Source organism: Eublepharis macularius, chromosome 3 (genome assembly GCF_028583425.1).
Source record: "Eublepharis macularius isolate TG4126 chromosome 3, MPM_Emac_v1.0, whole genome shotgun sequence".
In the NCBI taxonomy this organism is placed as follows: Eukaryota; Metazoa; Chordata; class Lepidosauria; order Squamata; family Eublepharidae; genus Eublepharis; species Eublepharis macularius.
In genome coordinates this window covers 142144181-142169599 of record NC_072792.1, presented here as the reverse complement: position 1 = coordinate 142169599, position 25419 = coordinate 142144181, and the positions used below count along the sequence as shown (strand labels likewise).

The 25419-nt window shown below is 43.1% G+C and overlaps 1 protein-coding gene across 1 annotated transcript; it reads left to right on the top strand.

The window, feature by feature from the left end:
• On the top strand, window positions 1-23615 carry TMEM45A (transmembrane protein 45A). The gene is made up of 6 exons (XM_054974292.1): window positions 1-78; window positions 10830-11040; window positions 13344-13556; window positions 16213-16397; window positions 20311-20456; window positions 22650-23615. Exons 2-6 carry the CDS (start codon window positions 10851-10853, stop codon window positions 22741-22743), a joined length of 828 nt encoding a protein of 275 aa, XP_054830267.1. The 5' UTR covers window positions 1-78; window positions 10830-10850; the 3' UTR covers window positions 22744-23615.
• Window positions 23616-25419: the final 1804 nt, after the last annotated feature.

The window sequence follows — 25419 nt, the reverse complement described above, 5'->3', positions numbered from 1 at the left end:
CCTAGGCTGATGTCAGTGGAAGTTCCCAAGTGCGCGCACGCACGCATACAAAAGTTGCAGAGAAACAGACTGACTGCGGTAAGCCTCTTCCAAAAAGTCCGCTAGAGAACAAATATCTACATTCGTTTTCACTGACTTGCGGCGGCGAAGGAAATTCGAAATGAAGCTCTGCCGCCCCCTCCCCCCCGGGCATAGATGTTTCTCCAGGTCTTTACAACCGGATCCTAAATGTTTCCCCCGAAGCCGAGTGTATTCAGTGGCTGTTTCTTCCCAAGAAGTCGCCTTAGGATCGCAGCCTTGAGAAGCATACGCGCATCTCAATGAGCATGCACGCTGGAGCGTGCGCAGGCCTTTTCGTGTCCTTGTTTGTGCGCGACCCCTCCGAGAAGTGCGCGCGTCCCACGGAGAGGACCCTCGAGCAGTTCCCATTCATTTCAGTGGGAAGTGGGCAGGAGAATTTCCTGGGGGGCGGATGTCCTTTTAGTACCTCTTGGAACGCTGTCTCCTTGGTAGTTTGGACCGGGGTGAAAAGGGGAAGCTCGGAGCGTGTTCTGCAACCAGATAGTCTTCTTTCATTTTCCTTGTTCCTTATTGGGGGCGGGGGGGGGGCGCGGGCGGGCGCTAGAGTGGGAACAGAATGTATTTAAAAATCAGGAAAACATATTCGTTGTTGTCACTTAACATGCTTTATTTGCCCATTTAGTGCATAAGAACAGTGTGTGAAAAGGGTGGACTTGATCATTCTGGAGGGATTACAGATTATTGGGCAACTATTTTCAGAGGGATTCATCCCTAACTAACAATGACATCATGCATCATATGGAGTATTTGTATTTTGTCATACGTGATTAGCTAAGGTCTTGTAATCTGGTTGCTTTTTAAACTGTCTGGCAGTAATGTTCTCCCAAAAAGTTAAACTTGGAAAAACAGCTTTAATTTTCTTTCACTGTAAACATTATACAATAGCTTTACAAAATTGTTTATACTAAAGAATACCTCTGCTATATATAGGATGCATGCACAAAACAAATATAAATATTGTGTGTGTGTGTGTGTGTTAATTGCCAAGAAGTAATGGCTTACTTAAAGTGAACACCAAATCAACTGGCCATAAAACAAGAACCAGGCAACACCTTATGATGAGGACTGTGTCCTTGAATAACCCCCAATAGTTTAGTTTTACACGGAACCTCCAAAAATAGTGGACTCTGTGAAAACTGTAGCAATAAACACAGTATATTTTACTGTGACCCTACCAGCGAGGAAAGAGAAAACAGTTTTAGGGAGATGCAGAGTTCCCTGAAGTTTATGACTAAAAGTTGAAAATGTATAATTTTAATTCTTAATCCAGGTCCATAACATACCTTTGATATTTCTTTTCTAGTAAGTCTAGCAGAGCAGCTTTTAAAAGATGCCTCTTCAGTAAGATTCTGTCATTATTAAAAACTTGCTTAGATGGACAGAAAATGAGAAGGAAAGCCTGGGAGATTTACTGAAGTTATCGGTTCCTTAAAAGCATCTTGGTTGTCTGCAATTTTGAGAATGACATCTTCCAGAATTTACTAAACCACCACAAGGAAGGCAAGCTATATTATGAGACAAAGAAGTTAGTATGCTGCCCTTACTTGAACGGCCCAGGGTAGCCTGATAGTGTAAGATCTCAGAAGTTAAACAGGGTTGGCCTTGGTTAGTAATTGGATGGGAGACCAAAGTCACTATGCAGAGCCAGACAATGGCAAACCATCTCTTGCCTTGAAAACCCCAATAGGGGTTGCCGTAAATTGGCTACAGCTTGTCTGCACTTTCCACCATCAGGTTAAAAAAAACCTCCTTCCATTTGATTGGCACCACAGTCTTTTGTGGAGTTGCCTCAGTCTGCCACTGAAATAAATGGGCTTAGAAGTAACTCTGCATAGGATCGTGCTGTAAAGTATACGTCCCTTCTGGCTTCCCACCTTATTGTTTCTTGTTATGCTGTCCAGCATGTTTTGTGGGGTGTCACTTTACAGGATGTTCATACCTCCTCTTCTTACAACTACTGGGCTGTTCTGGGTGACCTTTTAAAAAACCCATCGCATTTGCACCCATCCAGTTGTATTCTCCTCTTAGACTCTGTGAACCATGATGGAATAATCAAAATTAAACCCTGTGAACCTTGAGACATTGCTGCAGGATCACAGAAGTTTTGATGTGAAAAGCTAGTCTAGTGATTAGGTGGTGATTGTACTTGTACAACATAATTTTTAGAATCATGGTTGTTGTGGGTTTTCCGGGCTGTATTGCCGTGGTCTTGGCATTGTAGTTCCTGACGTTTCGCCAGCAGCTGTGGCTGGCATCTTCAGAGGTGTAGCACCAAAAGACAGAGATCTCTCAGTGTCACAGTGCCCTTACAGTGCCTGTGACACTGAGAGATCTCTGTCTTTTGGTGCTACACCTCTGAAGATGCCAGCCACAGCTGCTGGCGAAACGTCAGGAACTACAATGCCAAGACCACGGCAGTACAGCCCGGGAAACCCACAACAACCATCGTTCTCCGGCTGTGAAAGCCTTCGACAATACATTTTAGAATCATGTTGAAAGTGAGAGATGAAAGGATGGAACAATAGCTAAGACAAAATGTCAAATTCCAAAGGGGTAGCCGTGTTAGATTTTTACAGCAAAACAAAAAGGGAATCTTTTGGAACCTTGAAAACTAGCAGATTTATTGTAGCATTGGATGCTTTTTTACGGGCGTTTGACCGAATTCCTAATATTGAAGTCGTGTTAAGAAACAATAAACCATGGTTAGTATTTTATGAAGAACTAAGGTTACCAACTTAGGAGACTTGGAGATAGGGTTGCCAACTCCAGATCGGGAAATTCCTGGAGATTTTGGGGTGAAGGCTTGGGAGGGAAGAGTTTGGGGATGCCATAAAGTCCACACATTTTCTCCAGGGGAACTGATCTGTGGGAGAGCTCCAACCCCACCTGGTGGTTGGCGCCCTTATTTGGAGGCAATGCCTGGGAAAGGCGGAGGTTGGGGAAGCAGCTTAGTAGCAATGTGATACCATAGAATCCATCCTCTGAAGGTGCCATTTCCTCCAGGGGAGCTGATCTCTGTAATGGAGATCAGTTGTACTTCCACAGGTCCCACCTTTAGGTTGGTAACCAGATGAAAAACGAATATTAGCGCTAAACCCAGCATGAGAGGCAAATCAGGACAGCTTAGGTACCTTCCAAAGCTGCTAATGGCATTTTGCTCTTAAACCTGACCTAGTGTGGATGTGCTCTTTGCTTTGGGTGTCCTGATAGCTTTCTGGGACAATGCAGTAGTTTGGGTAGTTCTTGAGTTTGAGAGAAAAGAGAGAAGTGCCTTTTATTGTTGTTTTATGGAGCAATTAACCCTGCTGTTCAGAACACATAGGGTGCTCAGAGACAGACAAAGCAGTAAGCATACATACAATATGTCAGTGTTCGGGCAGCCGCTGAGTTTGCTCCTTATTTTGTTTGTTTGTTAATCCATTTCTTCAGTTTGCATTCTCTAAAAAAACTGCCTTTTGAATGCAAAAGATGACAGTGATAGGGAAACAGTGCCAGCAGTTCAAATGTTTTATCTAACTCTGATTTTTAAATTGGTTCCTTAAGATTTGTTTTAAATTTATTACCCACTTTAGTCCTGGATGGGGGCAGGCAAACAGTAAACAATAAATATCTCTACATCAGAGCACTTCTATTGGATTTCTTTTTTCCTTATGTCCCTTATTCTTGTCTACTAAACATTGCCACAATGTGCTTCTATGCCCTTTGAAGGTGATGTGCTGCAATCAGAATCACTTCCTGAACACAAAGTCTTTGTAGCCTGAATTTGCATTGCAAGGCAGTTGGCTTGCTTTGATAACTAGACACAGGGGGGAAATTTTCTGTCTAAGCTTTCTGCACCTGTGGCAAGTATTTGTGATAATGAATAAATTAATGCTATTGTTGCAAACCCTTTGCATTCTCTAGCTAGTGCTGACTTTCCCCTACTTTGAGGTAAAATCTTCCTCCCAAAGCATATGAAGCTGCCTCTTGGGCTGGGAAGCCTTCAGTAGCTTGTTTGTGTCTGTAACTTAACTTTCTTTATTGTCCCACTGTAAAGGAATGTACAGGGTGTGATGTCATCCAGCCAAGTTTAAGTAGAAGGAAAAATGGGGGTTTACGGTTCCCTTAGAAATGAAACAGGCACACGAGGCTTATTGAAGTTTAAAAAATAACAGAAGGTTTATTCTCAAGAAGGTTGGATAGGTAGAAGTGTAGGCAAGTACTTTAAAAAGCTTCAGTAAGTAGGTGGGGTGTTTTTTTTGCACATACTACTTCATTCATGTGAGGCACGAAACACTTACTATGGTTGAGTTTCTTATGGTTGCTGACTTAGGTGAGAGAGGTTGGTGTTATCAGACTTGGTCTCTTTAAAGTGCAGTTCCTCCTTTGTCACCGCTTTTCATATCAGGTGCTCCAATGTATGCCCACACAGCACTCCTTCCAGACCTCAAGGTACTCCACTGAGCTAAACCCCTCTCTAGATGCTGAGTAGGAGTTATATCGAAGCTATAACCTTGTTCCTTTGGCCGAAGGGGAGACTCTTTTCTGCCCACTTCCTGGTCCAACTACAAGTTTCCAGATCTCTTGAGTCTCAGTAAAATTTAAGACTGGTCATCCCACTCTAGTACTTAGACTAAAAGTGTGTCATAAACTTTGTGTTTTCACAGGAAAGGTATACCTTTCCCTTTCTTCCTTAGACACAGGACTTTCAGTCTGACCCTCTCGGATCAGATGCCATCCTCCAACTCCCCACCTCTTCAGGTTTTTTTCTAACTGTCAACCACCCCCTTCTGTTATTTTTATGCCGATTCTGTCACAGATACTTTCAGAACACATGGAAAAGAAATGTCTTTAGCAAAAAGATGTTATATAGTATTATTCAGTATTGTAGCCTCTATTTTTAATATACATCCAGCCTGATGAAGAACTCTGGTGAGCTCAAAAGCTTGCACAGTCTTTTGGTTACACCTAGTAAAATGTATGACACAGTTTTTGTTCTAGGAGTATACTGAGACAGTGTTGTATAGTGGTTTGACCAGAACTGGAGAGCTCTGTGGTCAAACTCCTACTTATCCATGAAACTTAATGGGTTATCTTGGACCAGTGAGGTTTCTGAGTGTAATGACGTTTACAGGGTAGGTCTGAGAATAAAATTATTTGGAGTGACCTGTGATTACAGTTTTCCACACAAATACAATTTGTGGATGGATTTAGTAGAAGTGATAGAATACATAGTTTGTATGAAGAAGATCCCAGTTTAAATTCTTGCTATCTCCAATTAAAACTACCTTAGGGAAAACCTCTGACTGACTGAAGGGCTGCTGTCATGTAGAGTAGACCGGGGTAGCCTTAGTGGTTCTGGGACCCTGGGCAGAAGTCCAGGATGGAGTCCCAGAATCATTACTGTCTCCCTGCTGTGCTCCTGTCTTCACCAGGGACAAGCAAGAGGCAGCCCTACCCCTGTGCAAGACAGGAAGAAGTCATTGCTGCTGCTGGAAGCCACCAGCCCATTCCCCCGATGGGCAGAAGCTTCTTTCCCCCCTGCTTCTGGGGATGCTGGTAGGGCTGTGGGGAGCCCACCCCCAGCATAGGGCTCAGAGCAGCTGCCCCCATTGGCTAAGGACACCGATGGAGTAGACAAGGCTAAGCTTGATAGACCTATAATCAAACTATCTGACCTTTGCAGATTCAGTTAAAGCCTAGGGGTTATACTGAGTCCAGTGCTACTACTAGAAAAAACAAGTTAAAACAGCAGGGTACAATGCCATAGAGTCTACTCTCCAGAGCAGCTGTTTTCTCCAGAGAAACTGATCTCTGTCACCTGAAGATCTGTTGTAATTCTGGGCAGTTTTAGAATATTGATAGAAAATAATTAATCATAAGGGTTAACTATAAGGATTGATTAACTAATAATATTTTCTTTTTGATTCCGTACAGTGTACCAAACTGAATATGTTTATTTGAAGTTGTATATGAGTCAAATTGATTGATATCATATATAGACTTATGATTGAAGGGGAATAGAAATACTAATGTAAACAAATATAACTAAAATAGAAAGAAGAAGATAGAATGAATAATATATAGAGTATAAGTTAAACTGGCTGAATTATATGAATGTATGGTTTACATAGTTTATGATATATAGAAATATTTGAAAGTGAAATAATGAAAAATGGGATAAATTGTTTATCCATTATGGAAAAAGGGACTCATAGTCAGGGGACAGAGTATTAAAAATAGTTAAAGAAGTATTGCTTAGAATAAAGGGAGAATATATATTTGCTAGATAGAGGAATATATAAAGAGTAAGGGAAAAGGGATAAAGGGTTGGAAAACTGTTGGAAGTCAACAAAATGGGGGGGGGAAGGGAGGGGGTTAGAAATTGGGAAATGGGAATATTGACTGTAATGTGTAAACATTTGATCCTAACCCAATAAAAATTTTTTCAAAAAAAAAAAAGTAATTCTGGGCAGTTTCCAGACCCTGCCTGGAGGCTGGCAACCCTAAACATTAGGAGAGTTTATTTATATATACTCTCAGGTAGGACTAGTCTAAACATAACTATGTGAACTTTTACTAAAGAACATTGTAAATTGTGCATACTGTTGTGTGAGAACTACTCTTCAAGGCTGATCAAAGAAAATATTTAAAGAAAAATAAAACATACCCTGTATTCATATGATGTTGAACTTCTTACCATACAGCGGGTTTAGAATTGCTGCAGTGTGCAGTATGTATAAGTGTGAATGGTAACATTTATGAAATGGTTATTCTTGGATGAATAACGAGGACGTCCCCATTACTATTTTCAACATAAGGTTAAGCCTCTCTTGCTGGAATCATGGGACAAAAAGGCATTCCTTTCCTGTTTTCAAAAAAATAAATTTCATTTTTCTGTAGTAATGTCCATAACCCCCACCCTCATCGTTTATTCTTATGGGAGAAAACAGATACCTGCAATCTTCATTGTTAATAAAAGTCAAGGCCAAGCATATGGCTTTCTGTTTGTTTGGTTTTCCCTCAGATAATTGGTTTATGCTCCAGAAAAGCAATTATGAACAATCATAATCTGTCTTCTGTCACCCTTGGTTGGTTATATTCCTATATTAGAAATATTTTTATTGAAACAAACTTTATTGGCAGAGGCTTTCATGTTTTGTAGAACTCTACATCAAAGTTTTGGTCCAGAAAATAGAAAAAAGATGTTAGAAATTTCTGGTACCAATATAGCAAGGGTTTGATTTTCCTCTAGAGAAATTTGAATTAAGAGGACAGCAAAAATGCTGCTATATGTAATGCAATGAAATATATATTTAGTATGATTTTCATTGTTACAAAGTTGCTACAGTTTAAACCATAATAATAATACAGTTGACAGAGAGAATGTGTGGACATTAGAGTTGCCAAGGCCTTAGGGACTAAAGTGGGGGTGCAGGGGGCTGGAGAGAAGGTGAACTTATCTCCTGTACTTCTCAGTTGTGACGAAGGGCTGTAGAGTGCATGAAGCCCAGTTTAGTAAAAATCATCTAAAGCGGGTGACATTTACTGAATTGGGCTTCAGCGTGCCTCATGGCTCTCCTCTATCACACTGGAAAATGACAATTTTCCAGCTTACTTCTCCCCTCTGTGCCTCTCCTTCTCACCAGCCAGGTGATCGAGGGTGGCAGGTGGGGGGTTCCAAGCCCCCGGTGGAGGGATAACCAGTCTGCCAGACATAAATCTATTTTTCAACATGGCCAGAACTGTGGATACTTAAATCCAGAAATTGTCATGAACAGACAAGACAGATCTTTCTACAAAACTGAAAAATGCTCCAGGATTTCAGAAAAATATGAAATCTAAAAAACAAAATGTTGAGGGATTAACACCCCCCCCCCATGAATAGAAGCAGTCCCTATAGTTCAAGAAATAAATATCCTCTGTGGAAATTGCTAGGCAACCCTAACAGTATTACCACACTTGAAGCCTTGGTTTCTATCACTAAAAGGCAGGTAGAGGGGGCTGTGACCTTTCCACAGCTGGTTTGGCCTTTGAGAGAGGACTCTTTGAAGTCAGGCCAGATAGCAACCTTTGGGTGACTTACTACTACATGTAGGGTTGCCAGGTCCCCTGACAGTCCTGGTGGGAGGTGGGAGACCTGGCATTCACCTTTTCTCTGTTGCTCCCGGGCTGCATGATGACATCACTTTTGGGGAGTGACATCATCATGTAGGGCATCATGCCGCCCCTGGAAGCACTCCTGTGCTCAGCAGCAGGCCGATTTTGGCCTGTTTGGGCCCAAATCAGGCCCAATTGGGCCTAAATAGGCCCACAGTGAAACACACAAGCTCTCCAGGGCCCTTCTGGGAGTGCCCCCTGGGAGGTGCGTTCCCCCTCTTCCTGCCATGGAAGCTCACTGAGTATCTTTCAACCAGTCACATACTCTCAGCCTAACCCACCTCACAGTTTTTTTGAGGATAAAATGGAGGGGAGGAGGAGGAGGAGGAGGATGTACGCTCCTTTGAGTCCCTATTGTGCAAAAAGATGGGGTACAAATGATGAAGCACTTAAATAATAAATATGGATGAAGATGGGGGGCAGATAAAGGGTAGGTTGGTTATTGGATGGGAGGAGAGAAGTAAGCAGGGAAAGTTGAGGATATAAGCAATGCCAGGCGGGGGAAAGAGGAAATAGTGTGGGGAAAAGGATGCAGGAAAAAGTGATGTGCCCCTTCCACAGATCCTTGCAGGTTCCATGCAACTGGGCCTAGCCCAGCTTGGCTGACACCATGCAACTAAACCCAGCTTGGAAGCTGACATCACATGACTTGGCCAGAATTTTCCCAGGGAGGGGCTGCTAGGCAGAAGGAAGGAGGGAAAGCTGAAGAGAGCAGGGTAGATAGGTTGGCTGGTGGGTGGGGATGAGAAAAGGAAGCAGGAAAAGGGGAGAGACTATGGGGGCTTTCAGGAAAAAGAAAGATGTAATAATGGGAAATCCCTCCCCAGTAATTGCCATTGTTAAAATAAATGTATCATCAAGGGATTTGATATGAACATAAGAAACTGAACTTTGCTGGATTAGACCTGTGGTCCATCTAGGCTAGCATCCTGTTTCACACCTACAGTTACATAGAGACCAAGATGAGGTTGTCAGGTCCCCCCCTGTCAGATCCAGAGGGTCTAGGGGGTGACTGCATATACATCCATATCCCCAGGCGATTGTGTTATAGTGTGACCCCAACGCTTCCAGATCCCATCAAAATGATATTGCTGGGGCATGCAGGTGCTTGAGTGCCCATATTCCCAGCCTACATTGAAACCTGTCCCCGCATTTCTCCTCTGTTTTCTTTGCTGGCCAGGTGAGTGGCAGCAGGGAGCAGCGGCTGGGCATGGGATGGCAACCCTGGACCCCCTCCCCTTATTTTACAGTATTGGCATTTTATTTTCATTCCCTTTCTTAATAATCCCCAGCATAGATTTTGCCTTTTTCACTATTGCCACGCATTGAGTTAGCATTTTCATCAAGCTATTCACTGAAATCCAAAGATCTCTTGTTTCTTTCTCAGTCTCAGCCACTTCAGATCCCATCAGCATATACTGAAAGTTAGGATTTATTTCAGTGGACATCATCGTATTACACTGAACTTCAGTCACCATGTTATTGTCCACTCACCCAGATTTGTGAAGATCCTTCTGTAGCTTTTCATACTTCCCCTTAGTTTTTACCATCCTGAATAATTTCATATCATCAGCAAATTTAGCCACTGCACTGCTCACCTTCAGTTCGAGATAATGTATGGAATAGCACCAGTCCCAACACTAATTCTTGTGGGACCCCCTGCTTACTGGAAATAATAGACATTCCAGAAGAAATGACACAGATGTAAAGCCTGGCTTGGCTTGCCACATAGATCTAGAAATCTAGAAAACAGACTCTGTAATATATGCATTTATATGGCAGCTTTGTAAACCCTGTGACTTGCTTCTTCATAGGGAAAATATATCCAGCTATCAAGGATGAGTGAGGCTACCTAGTGACTGTGAATTAATATAAGTACAAAGTGCAGAAGTTTCCAGACTTCAATTATCTTCTTTATGGGTTAATAGTTAATCTGTAAATTTATGATGGGTAGCCGCGTTAGTCTGTATGTAGCAGTAGAAAAGAGCAAGATTCCAGTAGCACCTATAAGACTAACAAAATTAGTGGTAGGGTATGAGGTTTCGTGAGCCACAGCTCACATTAGATACCTGTATCTGAAGAAATGAGCTGTGGCTCATGAAAGCTCATACCCTACCACTAATTTTGTTAGTCTTATAGGAGCTACTGGACTCCTGCTCTTTTCCAGTGTGAGATTATGAGTATTATTCAGTACAAATTACACACAGTGTTAACAACTCTTTAATACGTCTAGCAATTTTTAAGGATTTTTTCAGTTTATTAGGAGTCAAAAGGAGCAAGCAAAACTGTAGATTGCTTTAGTGAAAATGTCAGAGTTGCATCTATTTATTTAGTTGGAAATACTGTTCTTCATAAAATGGTTACCTATTTAAGTCTATACAATAGGGCTTACTCCCAGGAAAATGTTCTTATGATTGCATTGTAGGTCTCTCTGTAACGTTTCCAAGGCTGCATCTGTCCCACAGAGAAGATCCATGTGGCAAAATACACTAAATTTTTTATCAGCAGCAATTCTCTTCATATGGATAGAAGGGAATGTCAGTTAGAGCTATGATGAGTAATAGATTCTTCCTGGATATACTTTACTTAAGAATGTTCTGTGTCCTTAGATTTTTGCACAGTAGAGAAGGATGGGAAATTTTAAAGGTCACGCTCTTCCAGGGAGTTTTTTCCTCCTCTTTGGCTTGTGGTGGTCTGTGAAATATCCGTTGAAGTACGTTTGTCGAAAGAAAAAGAACACTTCTCCCCTTGGTTCCAAAGCAGGATTTCAGCGCTTAGAATTTACTGAAGGCATCATCAAAGCGGTATTTGCCCTTATTGGTAAGTGAGTTCTTTTGCATATGCTTTCAAATGTTGTTAGATTGAACTGTCTGTCTTTATATTAAAAATAAGCAACAATCTAAGCAGCTCATATGTTTGCTAATTTTTTAAAAAATTGTGTGTTAACAGTAAAGCAAATTATAGTGACAGACGAGGTTATAAATCACTCTTTGTCTTTAGAAATCAGGTTTAAAAGCCAGGCACTTCTTGGGAAATTGTAGAGTGGATTCAGCTTGTGTTGAATTTTGCATCAATTTGGCTGCTTTTTGTAAAAGACTTGAAAAATGTTGTTCATGAAATTGATTGAGTGCAAAAGGTTATTGGCAAACATTATACCTTTTAGTATACTCTTGAAGAAAAAAGTCATCTTAGTTTATCAATATATTCAGGTTTGGGGTGTGGTTTTTTGGTTTTTCTGGTAATGGTACTCACCACCAGTACTGAGCACTGGCAACGTGTCTTAGGGCTTTCCCAAGTACTGAGGGGAAGAATTGATGGAAATTGTCACAACTGTATATATGAGTACTGACACTTTATAAAACAAAAAAAGCACTGAATGTATCTAATTCTCAGTGCGGCCAAATCTATGGATATTTAAATCCAATGTTTGGATCCATGAACAAAAAAGACAGACCTTTCTGCAAACTTAAGAAATATCTTAGGTCTGGTCTGTGTCATTAAAAGGTGGCAGGGGTGGGGTGGGACAGTTCTAGGTCTGTTTTGGCCTTTGTGGGAAGACTCATTGGGGCCATGCCTGGCGGCAACCGCCAAACAACTTGCTGCCATGCAACTGGCATGTCTTATCCTGGGCAGGCTGTTTGCTACTGTTCAATAGCCACCACCCCTTGAAAGCCAGTGTGGTACAGTGGTTAAAGTATTGGACCATGAACCTTGATACCCAGATTTGAATCCCTGTTCTGTCATGGAGTTTTTCTGGGTGACATTGACCAGTAACACACACTCAGCCTAACCTACCTCACAGGATTGTTGTGAAGATAAAGTGGAACAAAAGGATGTAAGTTGCTTTGGGTTCACAGTTGGAGAAAGGCAGGGTACAAATGAAGTAAATAATAAATATAGATGAAGTTGGGGGCAGGTAAAAGGTAGGTTTGTTGGTGGGTGGGAAGGAGACCAAGACACAGGGGAAGAAGATGAGGATATGGGGACTGCTGGAGGAGGAGGAAAGAGTGTGGGGAAGGGGATGCAGAGGAAAAATAGGTGCCCTTGCAAGTCCTTGAGGATTCTCCACAACAAAACTGGACCTGGCCTGGCTACTAGCACTGCACAACTAGGCCATAGTCTTCCCTGGTAGAGAGTGCCCGAGGAGGGAAGGAGGGAAACTGAAGATGAGGTAGATAAAGGTAGTTTGGCTGGTGGATGAGAAGGAGAGAAGGAAACAGAAAAAGAGAAGAGGCTATTGGGGCTTTCAGGGAAGAGAAAGAAGAAATAGGAGGAGGGAAAATGAGATTCCCTACAAAAGTCCTTGTGCGTCCTTCATTGTTCGACTGGGCCGGGGCCATGAATTGATAGAGTTGCAGTGTCATCCCAAGTAGATAGAGTTGCCAGGCTAGACTTGGCAACTGACAGGAGAGTTGGGGATGGGGACATGGTGTGGGGGGCCATTGTAGACATGACAATGCCACATTTGGGGGAAATCCAGAAGTGATGATGGATAGCTGTGGGAATTGCTAGAAAGATGATTCCTACAGTCGCTTCCAGATTTTCCCTGGTAGGAGTGTTGGCACAACCACGACAGCCTTTTTTATTTTTCCCCAGCTGCAGCTTGGAGTAGCAGTTGGCAAGAGGAGCTTGGAACAGGGGAGTCCCTGCCCTATAGGGGGATAGGCAACTCCATAAGCAGAGTTATATCCTTCTAGGCCCATTGACTTATTTATTTCCCACCTTTCTTTCCACCGGGGACCTAAAGCGGCTCATACCATTCTCCCCTCCTGCATTTTAGCCTCATAACAACCTTATGAGGTAAGTTAGGCTGAGACTGTGTGACTGGCCCAAGGTCACCAAGCAAACCTTCATCACAGCCTAGGGATTTGAACCTGGGTGTCTCAGATTCTAGTCCAACACTCTAAATCCTATGCCACACTGGCTTCAATGCCACTGTTGGACTCTCTTTTTAAAAGAGTGTCCACAACTTTGTAAAGTTTCAGGCAAAGAGGCATCTGCACATCCAGCTATTTCATCTAATGTACAAGGACAAAAACATCATACCACATCCAGATGGTAAGATTTAAAGTGATTAATAAGAATCAAGAAGGCCACTGATACACTCATTATTTTACACACAGGTATGATAGCTGAGCAGTTTGTTCCTGATGGACCTCACCTGAAGCTATATAATTATGAAAAGAAACAATGGGATCACCTCATGAACTGGCAGCATGCTACCATGTATCTCTTCTATGGCATCTCAGGGCTGGTGGACATTGTGGCTCACAGCACTAATGTGTTACCAGTAGCCATGGACAGGATGATGCTTTCGCTAGCAGTTTTTGTGGAAGGTGAGTTTAGCATACTGTGTTCATAAGGTTTAGGACTGCAGATGTTATCAAATAGAAGAATGCTTGTCCTACAAAACTTCCATACTGTGAGGTTCAGTTTATTTCTCACTAACTGAATTTTTTACTTAAATGATCAAAACACCAAGTAACGGTTCTGTCTTTTACCACCATACTTTCTTCATACAAGTAATTTAGTCTTTCTCTCTCTAGATGCTTTTACCACAATGGTTATACAACTAGCATGTGTAACTGTCCTTCTTAGCATGAGAGTACTTAACACTGTTATCTCTACTGCAGATGTAAAGACAAGTAGGAAAATAGATTCTCCTCTCCCTTTGAGGTTCTAGGCGCCTGGCATCATTGAAATAGCGTACACACTTGAGCTACTTGACAGCCAGTTTGGTGTAGTGGTTAAGAGCGCAGGACTCTAATCTGGAGAGCCAGGTTTGATTCCCCACTCCTCTACTTGAAGCCAGCTGGGTGACCGTGGGTCAGTCACAGCTTCTAGGAGCTCTCAGCCCCAGCCACCGCACAGGGTGTTTTGTTGTGGGGATAATAGTAACATACATTGTAAACTGCTCTGAGTGGGCATTAAGTTGTCTTGAAGGGAGGTATATAAATCGAATGTTGTTGTTGTTATCGTTATCATCATCATCATCATTATTATTACTTGATACAAAATTCAGATTGCATATGTGACACTCCCCCCTGGCTAGATCCATCCATCCATCCATCCATCCATCCATCCATCCATCCATCCATCCATCCATCCATCCATCTGCTGTTGTGCAAGGTCAGGCATGAGATCCACAGGCCTCAGAATGGTTAGAGGAAGGGGTTGCACCAGCTGGTTCCTCTCTTTCTCTCTCTCCTGAAATTTTCCTCCCACAAGCTTGGAGCACTGAACAGTGCTTTCTCTCCAGCCTTTTGTGAAATCTGCCTTTTATAGGTTGTGTTGGGTTTGGACCCACCTCTTCCCAACCTTCCCCAACTTCTTACTCTCCCCCATTTCCTGGCCTATCAGAGAAGGAAAGCTTTCTTCTCCGTGATAGGGACTCTCTTTGATTTCCTGCTGGCTCCAGTTGGCTACCCCCAGAAGCCGGTTGGATAAAGCCTTCCCACCATTTGGCTTATGCTTGCTTTCTGTGGGCCTACCCTTTTCCCCCAGTAGGGTTGCCAGCCTTCATCTGGTGGGGGGAGCTCTCTCAGAATTATAACTGATCTCAGGCCATAGAGCCAGTTCCCCTGGTGAAAATTGCTGCTTTGAAGGGTGGACTCTATGACATTGTACCCTGATGAGGTCCCTCCACAAACCCTGCCCTCTCCAGGTTCCACCTAAAAAATCTCCAGAACTTTCCCATCCTGGAGCTAGCAACCCTACGTGATGCTGCTGGTTCTCCCTCTGGCCATCTGCTTCTCAGGGCAGTGTGGTGTCATTGTGGCTGCTGCTGCCATCTTTCTGCTGGGCTGGCCTTCTGGGGTTCCTGCTATACCTTGGCCTGCCATGGGAGAATGGGGCTGGAACTCCCATGGCCTCTGTTGGCCTCTTTCCTGTTGGGCAGGGCTCTTAAGGATCCCTGGAGCCCTCTGGCTTTCCTACTTGCCCGCCAGTCACTGACAACCAGCAGGAGGTTTTCAGCCACCTGGAGATTGCTTGCTGCTAGCAGGCACTTTGGGAACACGCGCAGTGCTTGTGCTCCCAGTGAACATGACAATGTCACTTCTGGAAATGACATTGTTGTGCCGGCTGTAGGAGTGCTTTAGCATGGGAGTGCTTCTGCAGTTGGCACAACAGCAGCACTTCCAGAAGTGATGTCATCATGCAAGCACCAGGGAAAAAAGAAACACAGAAGGCACGAGGTAAGTTCCAGGTCCCCCCGCCCTCCCGCTGGGAAGGTATAGGATCTGCCAACCCGACTCCCAAGGCTGGAGGGTGGCCTGGTGATAGGCTAGCATTGCCAGCCTCCAGGTGGTAGCTGGAGATCTCCCAGAATTACAACTGATCTCCAGGCAGCAGAGATCAGTTCCCCTGGAGAAAATGGCTGCTCTGAAGGATGAACTCTATGGCATTATATCCCACTGAGGCTCCTCCCCTCCCCAAACCCTGCCCTCTCCAGGCTCCATCCCCCCAAATCTCCAGGAATTTCCCAACCTGGACCTGGCAACCCTATGATAGGCCTACCAAGCCTCCAGCAGTGGTGAGGGATCCCCTGCCCTCATCTCCTGTTGCCCACCACTGCTGGAAATGGTGGTGGGAGAAAAATTAAAAAGAATAAGACCTCATCTACTTACAGGAAGTTCTTACCATGGAGTTCTGGCAATTTTTAGAGCTACCCAGAAGTCACACAGGATAGCTCTAGGAGACACTGTATGGTAATGCCAGAAGTTCTTATCATACTTCCAGGTAGCTCTAAGAATTGTCAGAATTCTATGATAATAACTTCCTATAAGTAGACAAAGCCTTATTTTTCTTTTTAATTTTTCTCCTGGGATGCTGCCCCCCCTTCAACTGTGCTGCCAATTGCCAGACACTGCCTGGCAACCCTAGGAATCTAGGGATGGGCCCATCACCAGACAGTATGGTTTATAATCAGGGTATCCTGTTTGATAAGCAAATCCAAGAGAAAAAACCTGATCCCTCTCATTTAATTACCAGGTTTTCTGTTTTATTATCATATTCATGGGCGAGTGATGTTGGATTTCCATGTTCATCAGTTACTCCTAGTAGCCATCTTTGGAGCAGCAGTCTGCATATTCCTGGAAATCTTCTTCCGTGGCATTATAGTCCTTGAGATGTTGCGAACAAGCCTCTGCATATTGCAAGGGAGCTGGTTTTGGCAGGTGAGTGTTTAAGCCACTCTACTGAGCAAAGTTAGGAGCCTTCCTCCAACTTAAATGGCTCTTCCTCCAAGTAAATAGCTACTTAAGTTGGCTGCTCTAGCTTAAGGTAGGATTTCATTTATTATGCCTTACTTTGTTAGGACCTTTTCTCATGGAGAACACTGAGGTAGTTAATTGGGAGGAGGGTGCCAAATGGGAGTTCGGGAAACACCATACGTGGGGGAGCAGGCTCAATTATCAGACTTTCAAATATTGGGAAAATAGACAGGCTCTAATACAGACAAATTTGGAGTCACTAATACACCATTCCTTCAAACACAATGCTATAAGTTTGGGTGGCCAAACTTGCTTAATGTAAGAGCCACACAGAATAAAGATCAGATGTTTGAGAGCCGCAAGACATAATGCATTGAAGTGACTTCAGATGAAGAGGTGGGTTTGGGGCAGTGTCCTGAAAGTGGCACCACAAGAAGGGGTGGGGTTTTGCTGCAGTATGCTGGAAGTGACATCATCAGAAGAGGTGAAGCTTGGGAAGAGCCATCACCTGACCTTTGACTTGGAAGTGACAACACAAAAGTGATGTCACATCCTTGCTGGGCTTCACCCTCAAAGTCCCCAGGTATTTTCTGAGTCAGACCTAGCAAGCCCAACATTTTTACTGAAAATATGAAAGACATGGAAAGAAAGAAGGAAATGGAGGAAAATAAACTAAACTAAAATAATATGTATGGCCACGGCGATACTCAGAGACCTCCAGGAGCTATATGTCTAGAAGAGCCACATGTGGCTCCCGACTGCCACAGTTTGGCCACCCCAAAATAACCAGCTCTGCTATCTGATCAAACTGTAACATGCTCTACACTTGTCTGCTCTGGAAATAACACTGGAGATTGTTTGTAACTGCCATGGGCTTCCCTGAGCATGAGAGGCCAAGTCTGAAATAACTTCATTGGCTGCTTGTGTGTTTGTGGGCTCTATTTAAGGTGCTGGTTCTTACCTATACAGCTTTTTGTGACCTGGGTCTGCATATTTGAACAAATGCCTTTTTCTTTTCGGTCCAGTGGTGTGCAAGGGGAAATGCAAACAGGCTCAGTACAGTTCATAGAATCATAGAATCATAGAGTTGGAAGGAGCCATACAGACCATCTAGTCCAACCCCCTGCCCAGTGCAGGATCAGCCTAAAGCATCTCTGACAAATATTCATCCAGCCTCTTCTTGAAAACTGCCAGTGAGGGGGAGCTCACCACCTCCCTAGGCAGCTGATTCCACCTTTGAACTACTCTGACCATGAAAAAGTTCTTCCTAATATCCAGCCGGTACCTTTGTGCATGTAATTTAAGCCCATTGTTTCGGGTCCTACCCTCTGCTGCCAACTGGAACAGCTCCCTGCCCTCTTCCAAATGACAGCCTTTCAAATACTTAAAGAGAACAATCATGTCCCCCCTCAAGCTCCTCTTCTCCAAACTAAACATTCCCAAGACCCTCAGCCTTTCCTCGTAGGGCTCAGTCTCCAGACCCCTGATCATCCTCGTCGCTCTCCTCTGCACCCTTTCGATTTTGTCCACATCCTTTTTGAAATGAGGCCTCCAGAACTGCACACAATACTCCAGGTGCGGCCTGACCAAGGCAGTATAGAGGGGCTATGACCTCCTGCGATTTTGACGCTATGGCCCCTTTGATACAACCCAGGATTGAATTGGCCTTTTTTGCCACCGCATCACACTGACTGCTCATATTTAGTTTACAGTCCACTTTTACCCCAAGATCTCTTTCATATATACTACTGCCTAGAAGTGTATCCCCCATCCAGTATTTGTGCTTCCCATTTTTGTGGCCCAGATGTAATACTATGCACTTGTCTTTGTTGAATTGTGTCCTATTCACAGCTGCCCACTTCTCCAGAGTATTCAGGTCTTGTTTAATTTAATTCTGTCTTCTTGGGTGTTTGCTACTCCTCCCAGTTTGGTATCATCAGCAAATTTAATGAGCAGCCCTTCCACTCCTTCATCCAGATCATTGATAAAAATATTGAAAAGTACCAGGCCCAAAACCGAGCCCTGCGGCACCCCACTGGACACCTCCCTCCAATCTGATGAAATGCCGTTGACCACCACTCCTTGGGTGCGGTCCTCTAACCAGTTCCCTATCCACCGAACTGTCCTATAGTCCAGTCCGCAGTCTTCCAGTTTTCCCATCAGAATGTCATGGGGGATCTTATCAAAAGCTTTACTGAAATCCAGATAAATCACGTCAACAGAGTTTCCTCGATCGAGTAAGCTGGTCACTCGATCAAGAAGGAAACCAGGTTGGTCTGGTAAGATCTGTTAGGGACAAAACCATGCTGACTTCCCCGGATCACTGAGCGGTCCTTCAGATGCTTACAAATTGATCCCTTTAAAATCTGTTCTAATATCTTCCCAGCAACAGAAGTCAGACTGACCGGCCTGTAGTTTCCCAGGTCATCCTTCTTCCCTTTCTTAAAGATTGGGATAACATTCGTTCTTCTCCAATCTTGTGCTGCTTGTGCCGCACCTAGCGTTTTGCTCTCTGGATTTTATAGTGCCCAGAAAGTGCTTGCACAACATCCTTATTTAGCTTAGCACAAGGGGCTAGTGTGAGCTATTTTCATGCCTGCTTATGCAAGGACTCTAGCACATGCAGAAATCTTCCAGTCCATCCAACCCTACTTACTCTGTCAGTGTAAGTGAGAACTCTCTCTCATACATCTGCTATCCAGTTACTAAATGCTTATGTATAAGTTCTAGGTCCATTCATTGTGTTTTCTGTTTGCAAATGTGTTAAGCATCTATGTATATTAGCATTAATGTTTTATTACAGGTGTCTTTTGAGTGTGGAAGTGCACTGTGGCTGTAAGACCAAAATCCGATGTCTATCATAAAGTGCAGGATGATTTGAAATGCAATTTCAAATGTTTTATGATTTTAACTGGTGTTTTAATTGTATATAAATTGTATATAGTTGTAATCTGCCCTGAGCCGGATTTAGTATTGTAATCCGCCCTGAGCCTGCTGATGTGGGGAGGGCGGAATATAAATAAAATAAAATAAAATAAATACATAAATAAATATAAATTAACGTCGCTGCTTAGCTACTGAAAAACTGAAAAATCCAATAGGTGCATTCAAAATGCCTGTTCTCCACTTGTTGGAAACCTAATATATGTGGTTTTAAAATGGCCTTTATGTTTTCTATATGTGCACCAATAGTGGGAGAAGGTCTGATAAAACATTTCAGGTAATGAAAGCTTGGGTTAAGCCTATAGGAAAAGAAAAACGCCACCAACACAAAAGAAAGTGGAGAAGATGGGCTTTTAATTGGAATTATGTTTAAAATTGGCTCTAGATAATTTTGTGTCTTTTGTGTTATATGTTTAAATTGGAATTACGTTTAAAATTGGTTCTAGACTATTTGGGGTCTTTTTTGTTATGTTCCCACAACTGATTTAGTTGATTGAAAAGCTCTCCCCAGAGCCGATCGTGGACACACTCTGCTGGGAAGGTGCGCACAGGAACTGCGCTCTATAGGCTGCTGTGGCTGGCCAGAGGCCCCCTGCAGCGATGGCTGGCATCCCCACACTGGGGCAGACCGCTGTTTTAAATGTTTATTGTGTTTTTAACTTTGTAGTGTTTATTTTGCTTATCTTCATTTCAATACTCCTGTGAGAAGGGGCCATTAATGCACCCACTTTATAGACAAGAAGCATAGACTAAGGGATAACGATTTGTTCAAGACCATGCGTAGTAGAGCTGAATCTTTAGTCTTAGCACCAATTTTCAATCCATGCCACCACAGTGACATGAGATACACATATGAGAACACAGTTCTGCAAACCACAGATACAAAATTAATTTTTCTAAGTAGATTAACACCTTGCCATTTTTAATTTGACAGATTGGATTTGTACTTTATCCTCCAAGTGGGAGTCCAGAGTGGAACCAAATGGATCACAATAACATGATGTTCCTTACAATGTGCTATTGTTGGCATTATGCGTTTGCGCTTCTAATAATGGCCGTGAATTATACGGTCGTGAGCTGGTAAGTTCCAATTACTGTTCTTAAGACGTCCATTTTACTTGCCGCAGTCTACAAGGCTCTAAAATCAATTTGGTTCAACAGAAGAAAAACGGCTCCCAATTACAGGTGTGATGTGAAAGACCTCTACTGGACACCCTAGAGCACCATTGCCAGTCAGAGCAGACTTTGATAGACCAATGCTTTGTCTCGATATAAGATAGTTATGTGTTGATAAGCGTACTTTCATTCAGCCTGTGGCTTTTCAAGCAAGTTACTGGGCTTTGCTGGTAGTCTTTACGGAAAAACAGAGTTTTAAAATTTAAGTTAAAAATGTTTCTCTCATTCTTCCCAGAGTGGTAACAACCCGTTAAACTTTCCTTGAGGTTCTGCTGGGTGCCTCACCTGTTCTCAGAGCTTAAAATAAGCCAAATATTCACCAGAGTTGAGCTCTAGGACCTGTTTGGAACATCAGGACATTACAACAAAGCCCCTGAGAATGCCCAGCATCCCCTTGTATCCCTGAATCATTACAAGCAAACCATACACACGTGAGATTAGGAATATGGGCTGGTGTGGCAAACAGAGGCGTACTGTGAGGCTTTGCACATCTTGGATCTGCAAATCACAGAACCTTCTCTGCCACTACAGAGGCAAGGGACTGTAGCTGTTCTGTTCCTGATCTACACACTGGTCTGGTTAACTAGTATATTAGTTCATTGCATGGCAGGACCAAGGTCTCTGCTCGTATTTCAAATAATGTTGACAGTGGAATGAATTAAACCTAGCTGTGTTATGACTCCACTGAAAAACATCCTCAATTAGCATTCACTGGCAGAGAACTATTATGCCACCTGTTATCAAATGTTGTTCACTGACAAAATGCTCATCAGTACGACAGTGAGGATATATGTAGATAGAAGGTCTGTATACTGCAAAGCCCTTCTCAGCTACCTCATGAGATCCCTGGCACTGGTCCACCCAGCAGTGGGGCTAAAGGGAACAGTGGCCCATTCCTCATGGCACAGTTAAGTCAGCGATGCTGAGCGTTCATGCTGATCGGCGCTGAAATGTCTTGAGGTTCCATCATTCTGCACTGCATGACCTCAAAGCAATTTGGTGTCTGCTGACGAGTTGAGATGTATCTGTTTGAAAACACTTTTTATGGGAGCTGGGCTGACATGATTTTTAAAAAAAAATTTGCATGTGTCGTAACGTTGTATTGTTGGAACCCATCTCCCCCTGTATTAGCTGATTGGGCTGTCCTGTGTCTGCTCAAGAGGCAATTGTTGGTGGAGTTCTGGGGGAAAACATGCACTTTTCATGCTTGTTCCACTCACATTTTTTTAAGCCAAGCCAGGTAAGGGTTAAAATGTTGCTGCTTCATTCCCTCCTGGCAGCCTCTCTGCTGCTTTGTTTCGCAAATGGCTGTGCAAAAGGCTCCCCCCCCCTTTGGCATTAGGAGAAGCCTGAAACACACAGGGAGGGAGGGACGTCAAAGCAGCCATTTAATCCTTTCCTGGCTTTTAAAGCCAGGAGGAATGAGAAGTAACATTACAACTCATTCCTGCTTTGAAAAAAAAAGAGTATGTGCATACCCAGAAGGAAGGAAGTGAATGGAGAAGCATCCTTATGACCCTTACCTCACTTTACTGATACAGACAGCCAAGAGGGTGGGGGTTCTCCTGACCTCTTCAGGCAGGCCGTTCCATAGGGTAGGGGCCACCACAGAGAAAGCCCGCGTATGGGCTGCTATTGATTTCGCCCATGTACAGGCTGGCACCTGCAAAAAAAACAAACCCTGTTCAGATGAGCGAAGCTTCCGTGGAGGGACATAGGGAGAGAGGCGGTCCTGTAGGTAACAAATACACCTGCTTCCCAACAGCTTTGAACCTGGGGCAGATAACCCATGTGAAACCAGTTGGGGCAGCATAAGAGAAAAATGCTTGGGCAGAAACTGCTTATTGACCCTGGGGTTGAGGGCTGTGTTTTCTGCCCCAGTGGCACAGCAACTGATAATCAACTCTGCTGTTTTTATGCATGCCTTCTGTTTTCTTTATCAAAATAGAATGTGACAGAATACTGAGAGAAAAGGATGGAATACTGAGCACCAACTCCAATACATGTTGTTAACATGGCATCCCATGTCAGAATGCTCAGCCCTGTACTTGTGCCAACATTGCGTAACACTCACTCCTCTTGTTTTTCCCTCTTCAGGGTAGTTCGTTCAAAAATGAAACAGGCCCCAACCATGGAAATCGGATTGCTGAAAATGTCTGAGCGTGACCAGGAGTCAGAAGATGAGATCTAGTTTCGCATACATATTTTCTTATAGCTGTGCTTTCTCATTAAGCTGCATTGGCACTCTATGCCAACCCATTTTGGCTTACAGCATCTGTCTGTATACCGTCTATCATGTACTGTAATTCCACTTGATATTATTTTTATATATAGTGAATTTCATGGACATTAATTTATAAAACTACCATTAGTACTTTGTTTGTCCCCTACTTGAAGTGGAAAGAAAACATTCTACTGTTGGGTTGGCCAGGGCTGACGTTGTCAGGTGAAAATCAATTCAGGTCTAGTAACAGAGAATGGGGTAAATGGAGAATTTTGACACATGGTGTTGAACAGAAACCCACAACTGTTGCAGACGACTGATAGTATACCTCTTAAAACCACATAGACTATTGATAAACTGTACAGATCTGTTTTGAAGTGTACCGAAAACGATTCCCTTCTATAACTTTCAAACTGTATATGTTGCAAAACTTGCAGCTATGTTACCTTATCCTGTATTATTTATTACCATGCTCTAACTGCCCAAAGGATAGCAGAAAAAGCCAGTGTGCAGAATCACTGAGCATCACTATTAAGATAATATATTGTAATTCTGGTTTGCCAAATAATTTAGGTGCCATGTGGGCTTTGTTGCTCATCTGCAGCAGATTCATTTACTTGTATATAAAAATTACATATTGCATACTTAATTTAGATGTCTATCTAAAGGCACCTTCTACTCAGAATCCACTCTGTGTTTAGTGGACAGAATGTTGGATTTAGATCAGAGAACCTGAATTAAAATTCCTACTTGACCGAGGCTTGGCAAAAGCTCAGTGGTAGAGACAATGAGACTGATTCAGTATAAGGCAGCTTTGTGTGTTCATGTGAAGCATCATCTGGAAGTGTCCTTATTTGTTTAATAAAATAAATGGTTGTGAAACTACACTCAGGCAAGAGCCCACAGCACTGTGTGTGTTTATGTCAGGAAGGCTATTCTCAGGTAGGAATAGCCAGTTTGGAATATAAAGTGGTATATAAGCATTAGCAAGGCCGAATCCACAAATCTCAAGTTTTCCGCTTTCCCCCCGCCCATTATTCACATCTCAGAGGGCTGTTCACATACTCTTACCTCAATCCCGCCATTCTCTTGCGTCTTTCGCGTTGCGCCTCAGACGAATTTGTCATGCATTCAAACGCTTCTCTTGTGTGGTTCTCACCGTGGATGTGGACAAATAGAAGCGTTTCGCAAGGAGACCGCCCCCTTCAAACCACCCCATTTCCGTGTTTGCAGCCTTTCCAGAACACCATCCCTTTTTGCCGTGCAATTATCAAGCTTTTCCACTCTCTCCACAGCATGCCTGCCTGCCTGCCCTTCCCCCCCTTTTTTTTTTTTAAAAAGGGGACTTTCCCAGCATTGTAGCACAATCCTGGCCATAAATCTTAATTGGGGTGCTCCAAAATCCCCGTGGAGACATCAAGGGGTGGTGTCATTTCCATTTCCGTGTCATTTTTAGGATGCCAAATATTGGTGGCTGTTAAAAAAAAAATTTCTGTTGAAATTACCGTTATAGCGGAAATCTGTCATTTTAACATTACTTTCAAGTACCAAATAATTAGTCTGCCCATTTGGAGAGTTTGGATCACCCTCCACCTTAAATATCAGTTCAAATTAGCCCACCAGAATAATGGTCCAATGGATTTCAAAGAAGGCATAGAATAACATTAACCAATCACAGGCATCATAGGGGTGTGGCCTCACCATAGCAATTTAGCAAAAAAATGCTATAGCGGAAATCTGATGAAAAAATGAAAAAAAAAAAGAACTTGATGTCGTCACCAGCGACGTCGGATCTAAACCCGCCCCATATTGCGCGATTCTACCAGGGATGAGGACGAACTATAGCGCAAGGCAGCGGCAGTAAGAGAAGGGATGTGAACACAGACTGGGAAATTGCGGGATAGAATCCAGTGCGATTAATGCACGTGAAAAGTGGAAGGTAGGGAAGTGTGGATTTGGCCCAAGATTACCAAGGCCACCTGCTGAGCTCATGGAAGTAGTGGGATTTGAACCAGCAGAGTGCTGACTTGCAACCGAACCACTTACAGCAGCTGCTAAGCCCTATTTGAGTAGGATTCTGAGTAGCCCTGTTTAGGATTGCACTGCTAATGCACTGAAGAGATTTCTGGCTGGTAAAGCATCTTTAAAATTATAAATCATGTTTTGCTTTTAAAGACAAGATGGCTATGTTTAAAGTGTTGTCAAGTTGTTTCCAACTTGTGGTGACCCAATCAGATTTTCAAGGCAAGAGATGAACGGAGGTGATTTTTGCCATCGCCTGCCTCTGTAGTGCCTCTACATAGCAACCCTGGACTTTGTTTGTGGTCTACCATCCAAATACTGACCAAGGCCAACATTTCTTAGCTTCTGACATCTTGTGATAGCCTCATCCATCTAGGTTAGAGCACAGTAAGGCTAGAAATAGCATGATATTTTGAAATAAAGTTGCTTTGGTTCCCTTTGAAACAGGAATTATTTGTAACGATGAGTTGCTTTTAGGCTGCAGACCTTTATCCATTTCCACCAATTTACTTGAGCTCAGTCTTTGGTGTAGAGCCTTCCTACTGCTGAGTACCAGTTCAAGTCTCCCCATCTCCCATAGTTGTACTTTATAGAAGTTTAAAGAGGGGAGATCAATTCATG

Excerpts from the sequence above, each read along its gene's own strand:
- TMEM45A (XM_054974292.1), top strand. The coding sequence starts at position 10,851 with ATGGGAAATTTTAAAGGTCACGCTCTTCCAGGGAGTTTTTTCCTCCTC. Across the intron at positions 13,557-16,212 it reads GCTAGCAGTTTTTGTGGAAG|GTTTTCTGTTTTATTATCAT; the intron begins GTGAGTTTAGCA and ends TTTAATTACCAG. Across the intron at positions 20,457-22,649 it reads AATTATACGGTCGTGAGCTG|GGTAGTTCGTTCAAAAATGA; the intron begins GTAAGTTCCAAT and ends TTCCCTCTTCAG.